General features: G+C 39.4%; 1 protein-coding gene across 2 annotated transcripts in view; it reads left to right on the forward strand.

Annotated features, from left to right (window-relative positions):
• The window catches only part of SLC16A4 (solute carrier family 16 member 4), a 55,454-nt gene that overhangs the window by 39,763 nt on the left and 1,058 nt on the right, over window positions 1-14,633 (forward strand). Inside the window, exon 9 of one of the 2 annotated variants that reach the window (XM_055140082.1) lies at window positions 1,545-6,634. The exons of the other annotated variant lie outside the window; for it this stretch is intronic. Coding sequence (XP_054996057.1) covers window positions 1,545-1,669 — 125 coding nt within the window. The 3' untranslated portion in view covers window positions 1,670-6,634. Of the gene's footprint in view, window positions 1-1,544; window positions 6,635-14,633 lie in introns of those variants that run through there. 2 annotated transcript variants of the gene reach the window in all.

Genomic DNA, 14,633 nt, shown 5'->3' on the forward strand with positions numbered 1-14,633 from the left:
TGGTCCCCCAGCACCTTGCCTTGTACCTGGCTGGCCTGGGTTCAATCCCTGGCAACCCATATGGTTCCTCTAGTCCAAGAGGAGTGATGATCCCTGAGCTTAGAGCCAGGAGTAAGCACTGAGCACCAGGTGTGGCCCAAAAACAAAATAAAATGTTGGGAGGGGAGAGGAGGGAGTCAATAGCTTGCACAAATACAAATACTCTTTGCCTCCCACCCGGTGGGGGGGGAAATGTTTTTAAGTCCTAGTATCATTAGAGCTTAAGTTCTAGTGTCAAAATCTCTAATGAGTTTGAGAACTCTTCTTTCTTGTTTTTAAAAAAACACTGACTTCAAGGGGATTACAGGTCATCATTTAACCTACTTTAAGAAGCAGCCTATTCCTGCAAATGCTCTTAGCCTCCCCTGATCTGTCACTTCTTAGTAATTTTCACATATGTAATTCATACGATGAGCACCTCCCTCTCCACTAAAATTGTGAGGTCTGGAACCATGTTTGCCTTGGTTCTTCTTTTTTTTTTTTTAAGTTTTGGGTCCACACCCCAAGATGCTCAGGGGTTACTCCTGGCTCTGCACTCAGGAATTACTCCTGGTAATGTTGGGGTACCATATGGGATGTCAATGATTGAACCCAGGTCAGCCACGTGCAAGACAAGCACCCTACCCCTGTACCATCTCTCCTTCCCCTATCTTGGCTCATCACTGTATCCTCAACACCTAGCACATTACTGAGAACATAAAGTACTCTGCTCAATGAAGAAAAACAGAATCAGCACTTTTAGAAGAGGAGAGAAAGGGGAAGGGGGAGAAAGGGAGAGGAAGGATGGAGGAGGTACGGAGAAGAGGGTGTTTGTGTGTGCCTTTCCATAAAAGGGCATCTTATCTGGTTTCAAAAACAAAGAAATGAATAGATGGTTTAATCTTAAGAAGTTTGTCATGTTTTTGTATATACCAAAAATATATTGTAGAACTTGAACCTTTTTTATATCAATTAGCCTACATTGAAGTATGTTTTGTTATTAAGTTGCAAAAGTTAGTTCTTGGAACTAACTCTACATAGCAATTCATAATTATTTTCCTCATAACACTGGCCCTTGCAGGCAAGGGAGATAGCTCCAGAAGCACACGCTTGGCATGCAGTTTGCCCTAGGTTCAAGCCCTGCCACATGACTCCCAAGCACCACTGTTAGAATAAGTCCCAAGCACTAGTAGCAGAGTCCTTGAACGAAAATGACAGTGGGTTTCTAATATGTTAATTATGAACTGTCCTATGTTCCAAATTTTCTCCAATCTCCACTGTAAGAAGTTACAAATTCCGCTATAAGAGTTCTGGGCCCACAGTGAATTTTTCTCCACAGATTTAATTCTCTACTCTGGTTAAACTGGTTAAATTTTATCAACCGAAAATAAAGAAGAGAAGGCAGCTTATCTAACTTTGCAATGGGCTACAAAACAGATATCTATCAGTACTGAAGAGCAGTTCAGGACTGACACTTACTAATGGAAAGGTCTGCTTCATTAACAGAAATCGTTCCTTCCTTCTAGGTTGGCTATATGATTATACCCAGACATATACTGGCTCCTTCTACTTCTCTGGCATCTGCTATGTCCTTTCTTCAGTTTCCTTTTTCTTTGTACCATTGGCTGAGAGATGGAAAAACAGAGTCTGATCAGAAAGGAAGAAGACTGCAACCAAATGAGCTTTAAAAATGGAAATTCAAGTCACTGGAGACAAAAGCTTAAAAGAAAATGTCCTCACTTGCAAGATAACAATGTGAACTGATGGGTGGCTTTTTAGGTTCTTTTTTTTTTTCAGCATTCTGAGGAAAGGCTACATCACAGTAAGAAAAAACAGTAAGAAAAGGTAATAGCAATTAAGCTACTTGTTAGTATTTAATCAACTGATATTAATATTTTATACTTATAAATCAGTTGAAGCAGCTATTTTACATATTAAATGAAAATTATATGTGGTTAATAAATTAGGGTCAGGGAGGTATCTCAAAGGGCTCAAGCACATGCTTTCCAAGAACTCCTGGGTTTGATCCCTGGCACCACAGGACCCCATGGGCACAGGAGTGACTCCTGATGTAGCCCCCAGAGCACCAACAGGCATGCCCTCCAAACCAAAATAAATGAGTAACAAAATCAAACTTGCTATTGTGTCATGGTTATTCAGCCACTAAAACATTTGATGGAAAACTTTTTCTTAAAAGAAAGTATTAAATAGGGGGCTGGAGTGATAGCACAGCAGGTAGGGCGTTTGCCTTGCACATGGCCAACCTGGGGTCGATTCCCAGCACCCCATATGGTCCCCCGAGCACCGCCAGGAGTGATTCCTGAATGCATGAGCCAGGAGTAACGCCTGTGCATCGCCGGGTGTGACCCAAAAAGAAAAAAAAAAAAAAAAGAAAGTATTAAATATAGCATGTGGATAACTAGAACTTTGGAATGTGAATGACTATTAAAACTTTAAGGGGCTGGAGCAATAGCACAGCGGGTAGGGCGTTTGCCTTGCATGAGGCTGACTCGGGTTCGATTATCAGCATCCCACATGGTCCCCCTGAGCACTGCCAGGAGTAATTTCTGAGTGCAGAGCCAGAACCAACCCCTGTGCATTGCCGGGTGTGACCCAAAAAACAAACAAACAACAAAAAATTAATAATGACTGATATGGCAAATATATCCCTCTCCAAAATCAATCTTTGCTTACTGATTTGGGGTAATACTTATTTTCATTATTTTATTAAAAATTCTACCAATATTGGGGCTAGAGTGATAGCATAGCGGGTAGGGCGTTTGCCTTGCATGTGGCCGACCCGGGTTCGATTCCCAGCATCCCATATGGTCCCCCAGCATGGCCAGGAAAAATTCTTCAGTGCAGAGCCAGGAGTAACCCCTGAGCATCTCTGAGTGTGACCCAAAAAGCAAAACAAACAAACAACAACAAAAAAAAATTCTACCAATATGAAACTTCAATAACTCACATTCCTCTCCAAAATTTATCTCTGCTTATTATTTCCTTTTTAATATTTTGTTTCTTAAGAATCCTAGTATTGGTTCAGAGAAGTAGTACAGTAGTAGGCAAGGCATTTGCCTTGGCCTTGCACGCTGCCAACTAGGTTCAATCCCCAGCACCCCATACAGTCCACCAAGCCTCCCAGGAGTAATTTCTGACTGCAGAGCCAGGAGTAACCCCTGAGCATTGCCAGGTTTGGCCCCAAAACCAAAAAAATAAAACACCCCAAAACCAAAAACCCTAAAATAAATGTATTATTCATTTAAAAATAAATAAGAAATGGGGTTAGAGAGATAGTAGAGCTTGTAGAACTTGCTTTGCACGTGGTTAAACCAGTTTAATCCCTAGCACCTTATTCAGTTCCCTGAGTCCACCAGGAGTAATCCCTGAATGCAGAGCAGTAATAAGCCCTGAGCACAGCTGGGTATGGCCTACCCCCGCCCCCATTTTTTTTAAAGAATTGTCTTACGGAAATCTTTATTTCAAAATCTGAATAGTATTTCAGTCTATCTCACTTTTCCACTATACCTAGTTATCTAAAATATTCAAGATAAGTATGTGATGAAAACTATACATCTTGGCCGCCGAGATGTGATCCCGGGGATGGCACGCGTGCGGCCCCTCCACAGCTGCACGAGCATGAGTCCAGAGGCCAGTTAAACTACTTTTGGTATGGGCAGCTCCTTGCAGAATGTCTCCAGACTGAGAACTAAGTCTCGGCCCCATGCCTGCACAGGAGGGGAAAGGTATTTCTCTCTCTTGCCTCTTCCTTGCCGGGGGTGAAGGGCATGGCAACCGCCATATTATGATGACCACAGATGAGAGTTACAAGCCTGCAATGATCTAATATCTGGAAGAAATCTCCCTGGACTTAGTTGCTAAAGTACAGAAATCCAAAACCACGCAGCCTCATATCTCTTCACAACAGGTCTGACTCTAATGGGGTACTCCTAACAATAATAGTGAGGCTTTTGTTGAAATATTGAATGTAACCAAAGTAAAGAGAAAGTAAAGTGAAATTTATCAGTTATGGGGGAGGGGAGTCGGCGGGGGGGGGGGGAGGTATACTGGGGTTAGTTTGTTCTTTTTTTTTTTCTGGTGGTGGAATATGGGTACTGGTGAAGGGATGGTTGTTTCACCATTGTCTAACTAATTGAGACTTAAGCCTGAAAGCATTGTAATTCTCCACATGGTGATTCAATAAAATAAAATTTTTATTAAAAAAAAAAAAAAGAAAACTATACATCTTATATGAAGCCAAACAAGTATGTTTAGGGTTTGTTTCAGTTTGTTGTTTGGGGGCCACACCCTACAGTGTTCAGGAACTACTCCCAGAACATCTTGAGTGCTGCTCCAAATGGTATTCAGGTGACCACATGGTTGTGGTACCAGGAACTGAACCCAGCATTCCACAAGCAAAGCAAGTGCTCTAATTCTTTGGAGTTAGGGCTATGGTCTGACTAGGTGGTTTTTAATGGGAGGAATATTGTAAATTAAAAGATGTTGAAAATATTGAATAATTATGTTAACTATAATGCTTAGAATAAACAATTACATGTGAACAGAAAGCCCTCCATTATTTAAGTGATTTTAAACAGGAAAAAACCTTCTTTAGAATATCCTTCAGAACATTCCATAAAATGATCACTCTTATATTCTTACATTTCTCGCTGCCTAAAAATTTTACTCCCCGCAGAGAAAAATCCTAAACTAAAAGTCTGGTTTGGGCTCCAAAATACCATTTGTTCCCTTATGTCTATGTGAATTCTACCACCAGCTACAATCTCAAAGGTCTGTCTTTCTCTACCAAAAATATTCGCTCAGTGTTCAAGATCCACTCACTCAAAGGCCACCTCTTCCGGAAAACGGTCCCCAGCATTGCCATTCTCTCATTGAAATCTCATGTAACCTTAATAGTCCTCCACACACTTACATGTCAATATTTTCATCTGCAAAATCAACAAAACGCATTCTTATCTTTGATACCCCTAAGTATAGCAAAAAAAAAAAAAAATTACGTTGGGTTCAAATACTGGGTATCTTAAAAACAGTACTTAGCCCTGTTTTAAGTGTATGAGTTTCACACTTAAACGTAAATCTAGTATTTTGTATTTCACATTTTAGACATAATTAAAAACAAACAAACAAACATCACCTCCTTCACATGCAAATAGCCAAACAGTTAAAGCCAAATCCTACCTCTATTGCTTGTGACCTTATAGGTGGCTCTATTAGTTACTCAACCTGAGTTCCAATTTCCTCCTCTATGAAATGAGGATAATGCCAACAACCTATCACAAATATGTATTGTGAAAAATGAATGAAAACATACTAGTACCACACAAAATGCCCCTTCATATAGAGGCATTTGCTAATGACCTTTCTTCTGCTTTCTATGACTTCATATAAAATTCATAGTTCTCATAACATACTTAGATTTAATATTTTAGATAAGTAGATATAGTGAAAAAGTTGAGATTTTCCGGGGCTGGAGCAATAGCACAGCGGGTAGGGCGTTTGCCTTGCACAAGGCAGACCCGGGTTCTAATCCCAGCATCCCTTATGGTCCCCTGAGCATGGCCAGGGGTAATTCCTGAGTGAAGAGCCAGGAGTAACCCCTGTGCATCGCCGGGTGTGACCCAAAAACCAAAAAAAAAAAAAAAGTTGAGATTTTCCACTGGAATATTATTCAGATCTTGAAATAAGGATAAAGATATAATAATTAACAGAAGATAAAGTAATAATTTACTAGGAACCACTCCTCCATCTTCCCTTTCCTTCTGAGCAGTAACTGTTCTCTCAACCGAGACTTTTCCCAGGACAACTAGATCCATTTCCCTAATGAAAGCAAAGTAGGCCTAACTGAAGTTGTCCAACTGATTTGATTTACACAGGCATTACGAATCTTATTCAACAGCAGTTTTTTATCCTCCTCTCTATTATAATAGGTCCTCTAATAAACCTGTAGGGTAAGTTAATAATGTTATAATCTCTATAACAGGAAGCTAAAGACTTCTATTAACTAACATATTGTGTCAACAATTAGTATTTTTAAAGGAAAGCATTAAAAAATGCCAACACATTTCAAGAATCCGTAACCTAGAAATACTATCCAATACATTGTAGGTTTTTAAAAAAGTGAAATGATTTTTTTTTAAAAAAAGTGAAATAATTACTTTCTCCTCTGCGATCTCTGTGGTGGGGCTGAGTACACGCAGCTGACCCATTCAATCTCCAGCATCCCATGTAATCCTCCAAGCCTACCAGGAGTGATCCCTGGGATAACCAGAACCAGGAATAACCCCTGAACTGGGTGTGCCCAAAAAGCAAAGAAAAATCTCTATGGAACAAAAAAATAACAAATTAACAGACTAAGGGTACACAATGCACCTGTATTTGAAGTCTAAGCATTGGGCAGTTTCTTTATTTCTTATTTATTTTTGGGCCATACCTGGTAGTGCTTGGGAGCCAGGATCAAACCTGGGATGATCACAGGCAAGGCAAGCACCTTACCTGTTTTATTATGTATTATTTCTCTGACCCCATAGATCCTTTATATTGTTATTCTTGGACAACATCTGGCAGTGCTCAGGGCTTACCCCAGGCTGTGCTCAGGAATCACACCCCTGAAAGGACTGGGGAGCAAACCAGGGTGAGCAGCATGCAAGGCAAGTGTCTTAATCTCTGTGCTACAAGAGTAACTTTATTTCAACAACTAACAATATTTATAACTAGTCTCTGAGGTAGGCATATCTCACTAAAGTAAAAAAAAAAATTTAACAAAAAACAATAAGAAGAGTTACAATTCAAACACAGACTGAGGGGCTGGAGCGATAGTACAGCAGGTAGGGCATTTGCCTTGCATGCGGCCGACCCAGGTTTGATTCCCAGCATCCCATATGGTCCCCTGAGCACCGCCAGGGGTAATTTCTGAGTGCAGAGCCAGGAGCAACCCCTGTGCATCGCCGGGTGTGACACAAAGAGAAAAAAAAAAAAAGGAAGCTCAAACACAGACTGAGACAAAACCTACTTTCCTCCAGCTAGATCAGCATTTCTCAACTAGGGGACCATACAGCCCTTTGTGGATACCGAGGATATTCCAAGAGGGTCACAGGTGAAAATATCGTCAGTAGGGGGAGATCTTGGGACAAGACCTGTGAGGCAAGGAGCAACAGGAAAGGATAGGAAGGTGTCACAAAAATTTTTAAAAAGTCAATTGGGGGCCAGAGTTGGAAAACAGTTGACAAAAACTGCCCCTGACCGCAATGGTTTCTTGAGATAATTGAGATAATTATAGCACTGTAGCACTGTTTTCCTGTTATTCACTGATTTGCTTGAGCAGGCACCAGTAATATTTCCATTGTAAGACTTGTTGTTACTGTGTTTGGCATATCAAATAAGCCACAGGTAGCTTGCCAGGCTCTGCCTTGCAGGCAGGATACTCTCAGTAGCTTGCCAGGCTCTCCAAGAGGGATGAAGAAATCTAACCCAGGTCGGCCGTGTGCAAGGCAAACGCCCTAGCAAACAACTAAAAGGAATTAGAATGAATCTGTCCAATACAGACTGGAACAAAATTTTAGGATCTAGATCAAAATGTAGAGTCAACTACAAAGTACCTAAGAACCAAAGCAAATTGAAGTAACAGAACCAATCTACAAAACAACAGAAATGTAGCTAGTTTTAGGTCTTCCAATAGAAATCAAACCTGATCCAAGAAGGTAATACCAAGAAAAGCCCCTTATGTAATTCCTTAATACTAAATAGGTCGTATTGTTTATAAATATTGAGTCTTGAATATATATTTTTTGTTTTATTTGGGGGCCACACCCAGAAATGTTCCGGACTCACTCCTGGCAGTGCTCAGGGATGCTGCAGATTGACTCTGGATCAGTCTCACACAAGGCAAGCACCTTACCTGCTGTACTACTGCTCTGGCCTTTGGAGTATATATATTGCTGGGTGTGACCCAAAAAGCAAAAAGCAAAAAATAAAAAAAAATAAAATAAAATACATGTCATTCATACTGGTTATCTTTAACATTGTTAAGATACCATTTTTGTCCCTATTACTTTGAGGAAATGTCATCAACATCAATAAAGTGTTTCTGGGGATGCAGAGATAGTACAGTGTGTAAAGCACTTGCCTTAAACACAGCTTAGTTTCTGTTCCCAACATTGCATATCGTTTCCAAAATTCTGCCAGGAGTGATCCCTGAGCACAGAACCAGGAGTAAACCCTAATCCCTCCTGGGTGTGGACCCAAACAAAAAGAAAACAAAGGGAATTTTCTATAAATGTATGCTGAAGTTCTTTATCACCTACTAAGTCGTTATCTTCATGTCAACCATGTGAGGAAGTTGGACAGGTATTATTATTCTTATTACATACATAAGGAACCAAAAACAAATAAAGTCAGATTTGCCTAAAGCTACAAAGATAGTCCTTACTAGAGCCAAGTCTGAAACCTACCAGTGTGAATTATATCATGGACCCTGGCTTTTCTTCTTTAATGAGTCACCAGTTTAAAATTTATTTTAAATTTTAACAATCACACTTAAGTAAACTGAAATATTTCAAATAATTTAATCATATTGTTATGTACTATTTGTAAAATCTAGCACATTTGTAAATAAAATTGCCTAATTGCTTTTAAAAACTTTTTTTTTGTTTTTGGGCCACACCCAGAGATGTTCAGAGGTTACTCCTGACTATGAATTTTCAGGATTATTCCTGGTGGTGCCTTGGGGAACCGATTCCTAGGATGTTAGGAATTGAACATGGGTCTGCTGTGTGTAAGGCAAATGACCTACCTGCTGTATTATTGCTCCAGCCCCTTAAAAAAACTTCTGAGTGTTTCTTTTAAGTCAACCAACCTAGACGAGACTGGTTTTATACACTTATTTGTGACATTTGGCTCTTCATTTGCCACAAGTATTTATGTAAAAATACCTCACATTTACCCTCATGATCCTTACATATTACACACAAAAGAAAAGCAGTTGTTGAAATCAACTTTTTGTTTGTTTCTGGTCCACACTTGGTACACAAACAAGAGAACAAAAATCAGTTTTGGAGTGATAATACAGCAAGTAGAACATTTGCCTGGCACCCAGCCAATGAGGGTTTGATCCTCAGTATTCCATACGGTCCCTAAAACCACCAGGAGAAATTTCAGAGTGCAGAGTCAGAAGTAAACCCTGAGCATTGCAGGTATGGCCTAGCAACCCCATTCCCAAATATTATCCCAAATAATAATAAATAAGGGTCAGAGAAACAGTATAGGGTGATTATACGATTTCAAGCCTAAATAGTCCAGCTGTGCAGCATAATTCTCTCAAGCCAGACCAGTAAGATGACTCACCAACTGACAGGTGGCTTAGGTTTATCAACAATGGATGTCTGTCTGATGAAAACAAATGTTTCTGCCCAATGGACAACCTCATCCTACTTGGTCAAGAGGAGAGAGGCTAAAAATCTGGTCAATAGTACAGAATTTTATCTTTTTAACAGAAAGAATCAGACTTTGTGCAAAGAAGAGACTTAGGATTCATGCAACTCTAAAAAATGTCCTCTGTGCATATTCTATATTCCAATGGTCACTTAGCAGAAAAGTAAACTAGAGTAAGATCTCAGAGGATAAAAATCAATTTTATGGTCCCTAAGTTAGAAATAATTGGTGAGAAATAGCATATTGAGTTGGTCACTTTAAGAAATGTGAAGTCAGAGTCATGAGAAAAATAAATCCATATTTAAACCCTCCTATTATTTTTAATGACTTGATATCAGTTTCCACACAAGAGGAAATTAGTAGTTCATATCTGAGTTCTGGTTCACTGATAAATATATATTCTTATGTGAAAACTGACATCTTGCCACAGTTAATAAGATATGGGTTTATAAATATGGAATTAAAAGAAACTTACCCTTTCCCTTTGTGCAGCTCTGACTTCCAACCCAGTTTCTATAGAAACAGGAGGACAAGTGCCAGTGCCAGAAGTCTGCCAATTAGAACTCATCTTTTAGGTGCTGAATAATAAAGTCATATCCCAAAGTCGGCTATAGGTTTTTGATTGTCAGTAGCTCCTACAAAGAAACCCAGGAGGAAAAAAAGTTGTTTAACCAATCACTGTATTTAGAAATGCTCCCTCCTTATTAAAAAAAGAAAAAAAAATAGAGAGGGAGGGAAGAGGGGGAGCTTGTGGGGGTAGATGCAATACATGTCACAAGTTGTTTTTTTTTTTTTTTTAAGTCAGGGCTTCAGAGATCTCTAAAATTAAGATACAATAAGTAGAAGGTGTTATAGAACATTCAAAACTCAAAACTGTATATTAAAAAATTTCATATCATGTACCATAGAAATAGGAATGTTCAAAAAGGGAATACCCTGCCATAGTGGCAGTGTGGGGTGGGGGGAGACAGGACTGGGGAGCGGGGGAGGGATGTTGGGTTTACTGGTGGTGGAGAATGGGCACTGGTGAAGGGATGGGTTATCAAACTTTGTAAGGGAGAAACATGAGCACAAAAATGTATAAATCTGTAACTGTACCCTCACGTTGACTCACTAATTAAAAATAAACTATTAAATTAAAAAAAAAAATAGGAATGTTCAGTCACCAACCACCTGAAAGTCCAGATGAATTTCATGGAATGAATTTTCAATAATATCTATAATACCACAGAGTTGGTAAGCCTCACCAATAAAATTTATCAAGATAAATAAATGATGATATAGTTAAATCTTCATCAAACAGAAACTCTGATTTCTCAGAAGTCTACAAATCATGTATCAGCCCTGGTAGCAAAGTTTTCCAGAAAGTGCTATTTCTAATAAAAATTCTCTCTAAAATACGAGTCAATTTAACTTGGATATAAGAATAATTTGACTGCAACTGCCCATGTGCCATTGACATGACTCCTTAATATAGTTTAGAATCTTTTAGTAGAAAAACATGGAAAATACTCCATTTCCTTTAATACATGGCTCAGTATTGTTTATATTATTTGCAACTGTGAACTTTCGGTAGAAGATTGTTTTAACATCAGTTTATGAAGTTACTATCATATTGCAATTAAAAGACAAAGGTGATTAGGAACCACACCTTAATCCTGTCCATGGCTATCCCTGCATAGAGAACTCTACACCGGTGTTTCCCAAAGGAGAAGACATCTCCAAACCCCCACTGGCACAATCCTTGGGCAGTAATAAATGGGGATCACTTTCTGTTTGTCACTAAATAAGGTAGATTACTACAGCGTGCTGATTTCCCCCCCCCCCCCCACCCACACACACACACCTCCTCCTGAAAATGGAGTGGAAAGCCAAGTTTGGAAACCTCTGCTCTAAATCTATCTTTAACAGATCTAAATAATTTCACAATGCAGCACCTATCAGCAAAATCGCAAATACTCTTGTAGAAAAATGTGTCCTGGGGCTGGAGTGATAGCACAGCAGGTACGGTGTTTGCCTTGCACGCGGCCAACCTGGGTTTGATTCCCAGCATCCAAAATGGTTCCCCAAGCACCGCCAGGAGTAATTCCTGAGTGCATGAGCCAGGAGTAACCCCTGTGCACCGCTGAGTGTGACCCAAAAAGCAAAAAAAAAAAAAAAAAAAAAAAAAAAGTGTCCTATCTCACTAAGAAAAAAAGCGTACAAGAGAATGGAGAGGACAAACTAGGGCAGGCAATATAAGTTAGTTCATCCTGTCTTGGAGGCAGAGACCTCTGCTTTCTAGTCATCTGAAACTCACTAAACACTCTTGTTCCCATTTTTCTTCCCAAAAATATTTTATTTATTTCTGATTTGGGGGCTACCCCTCGCCGTGCTTGAGGGTCCCTATGGGTTGCCAGGGACCAAACCCAGAGACGTCAGCTGGGTGCAAGGCAAGCACTCTACTGCTATACAATTATTGCTTTGCTCCCCACTTCCAAGAATATTTTAAAGTCTTTATTCATTGTCTGGAAGTCACACCTGGTGGTGCTCCAGGGTCACTCCTGGTGGTGCTTGGGGATTAAACCAGGGTCAGCCATGCACAAGCCACATGCAAAGCCTTCTGTACCATCTCTCAGGTCCAAAGTACTTTAAAGTAAATGTCACTGACTAATCACAAATATAAAAATATTACACTGAAGCAGTAAAATTCTAATCATACATTTTATTACACAGAATATTTCTGTATCTTAAACAATGCTCCTCAACAAATCAACTAGGGATCTTGTTCCAATTCATGAGTCTAGAGGGATGCCTTGCAATTCTAACAAGGTAGGTGATGCTAACGTGCTGGTCTGGAAACTGCAAATAAAGTACATGCTGTACTGAATTTAAACTGTATTCTTGAAAGCCTGGTTTTAATGTTTAAACAATTCTTACAACATTACTTCTCTATGGGTATATTTTATAAGATTTATCTGTAAGAACAGCAGTCCTCAGCACTCACTTTACTTCTTCACTGTAGCACTGTCGTCCTGTTGAGTTCATCGATTTGCTCGAGCGGGCACCAGTAACGTCTCCATCGTGAGACTTGTTACTGTTTTTGGCATATCGAATACGCCATGGGTAGCTTGCCAGGCTCTCCGAGGGGGACGGAGGAATCGAACCCTGGTGGCCGTGTGCAAGGCAAACGCCCTACCTGCTGTGCTATCGCTCCAGTCCCACTATGTATTAGAAGCATCCAAATCACTTAGAACAAATGTGTTATCTAGGTCTTGGCAGAGATTCAGCCTACATCAATTTAAATGAATTTCAAAAAGTTCTACCTATTTATACTAAGAAGCTCTTTAGATGATTCTAATGTATTGTCAAAGTGTGAGATCTCTACTAGAGAATGCAGAGAAATTCTAAGTTTACTTATACATAAGGAATACATAGGGCACAGCGGGCCAGGGATTTGCCTTCTGTGTGGTCGACCTGTGTTTAATCTCCGGCATCCTACATGATCCACCAAGCACTGCCAGGAATGAATTCCTGAGTACAGAGCCAGGAGTTACCCCTGGAGCATGGCTGTATGTGACCCAAAAAGCAAAAAAAATAATAATAGCAATATACATAAATTCTGTATGTGTTTATCTTGGGAGCAAAGTAAAACTATTGACAGTCAAAACTTATTATCAATTTCTATATGTCAATTTATAATTATATATAAAATTTTAAGTCAATTTATATTTTAAAATTAAAACTTTGTGAAATATAAAATTTTCCAATATTCCTAAAATATTCTATAACCCTTTTATTAATAAAAATATGTAATAAAATATTTATGTACATAGCATCTTGAAAAGTTTTGCCCATAATGACAATTCCATTCTGGATATATATTTATACAAAAGTTTTTTAGTGTAAAAAAAAAAATCTGTAAATGGGAGAAGATAGTTTAAAGGGCTAGAAATGGGCCAGAGCAAAGGCTCACAGGGCTGGAGCAGGTTTTACATGCAGGAGGTTTTTAAAATTGATGCCCTGAACCACAGGGTCCCTCAAGCACCACCAGGAATCATCCCATAACACCCAGTAAGTAACAGCCCGATGCCCAAATAAAACGACATACAAGAGCACAGTGCTTGCTCAGCATCCACCCCTGGTCCAGCTTCCATTCCTGGTATTACTTGGTCCCCTAAACACTTGGGAGTAAACCCTGAGCACCCAGCCAACAGAAGCTCCCAAACACCACCAAATGTGGCCACAAAACAGCATCTCCCCTAACCCCCACCCACCAAATGTTGGTTATCTGAAGGTCAAATAATAATGCAATATATAAAATTGCACATATTTATATCTAGTTTGCACGGATAACCATTTTACAAAGGTGTTCTAAACTTTTTTAGCCTGAAATTGTTTCTGGTAGTTTTATGCCACCATAAAAATTCAAGTTATGGCACAGAAATGGCCAATAAGCCATGTATCAATAACTAAGACTTTAGTTTCCTATAACTAAGAGGAAACTGTCACAACAGTATTCTGAAAGCAAAGAGAACAGACATGTTGAGAAAACAAGGATATGAAAGAAGGAAGACTGCTCTGAAATCTCATGGGCAACAATGACAAGCCCAAAAACCAAAATTTTTATTATCGTATTTAAATAAAAGAATACTGCCGGGGCTGGAGTGATAGCACAGCTGGTAGGGCATTTGCCTTGCACGCGGCCGACCCGGGTTCAAATCCCAGCATCCCATATGGTACCCTGAGCACTGCCAGGAGTAATTCCTGAGTGCAGAGCCAGGAGTAACCCCTGTGCATTGCTGGGTGTGACCCAAAAAGAAAAGAAAAAAAAAAGAATACTGCCAATCTCTGAATAGGAACTGATGAACTGATACTCAGTCTTAGAAGCTGAAACGCTAATTCATCTTTGAAGGAAGTTATCTTTGACTTGTAAATAGCTGAAAGATTTCCCATTTTGAATTACTTATGCTGCATTTTTCTATGATAAGTGTAGATGTTAATGCTTCTTCAAATATCTGGGTACCTATTACATATTAGGCATTATTCTAGATCTTGGGAGTAACTGAAAGAAATTTGTGTTAATTTATTGATCAAAATCATGATCAAATCACATCATTGCTTAAAAATTTCTAACGGCTTTCCACTGCACTCAGCATTGCACCATACAAACCATTTGTCGTTGGCAA

This window comes from Sorex araneus, chromosome 5 (assembly GCF_027595985.1).
Source record: "Sorex araneus isolate mSorAra2 chromosome 5, mSorAra2.pri, whole genome shotgun sequence".
Taxonomy (NCBI): Eukaryota; Metazoa; Chordata; class Mammalia; order Eulipotyphla; family Soricidae; genus Sorex; species Sorex araneus.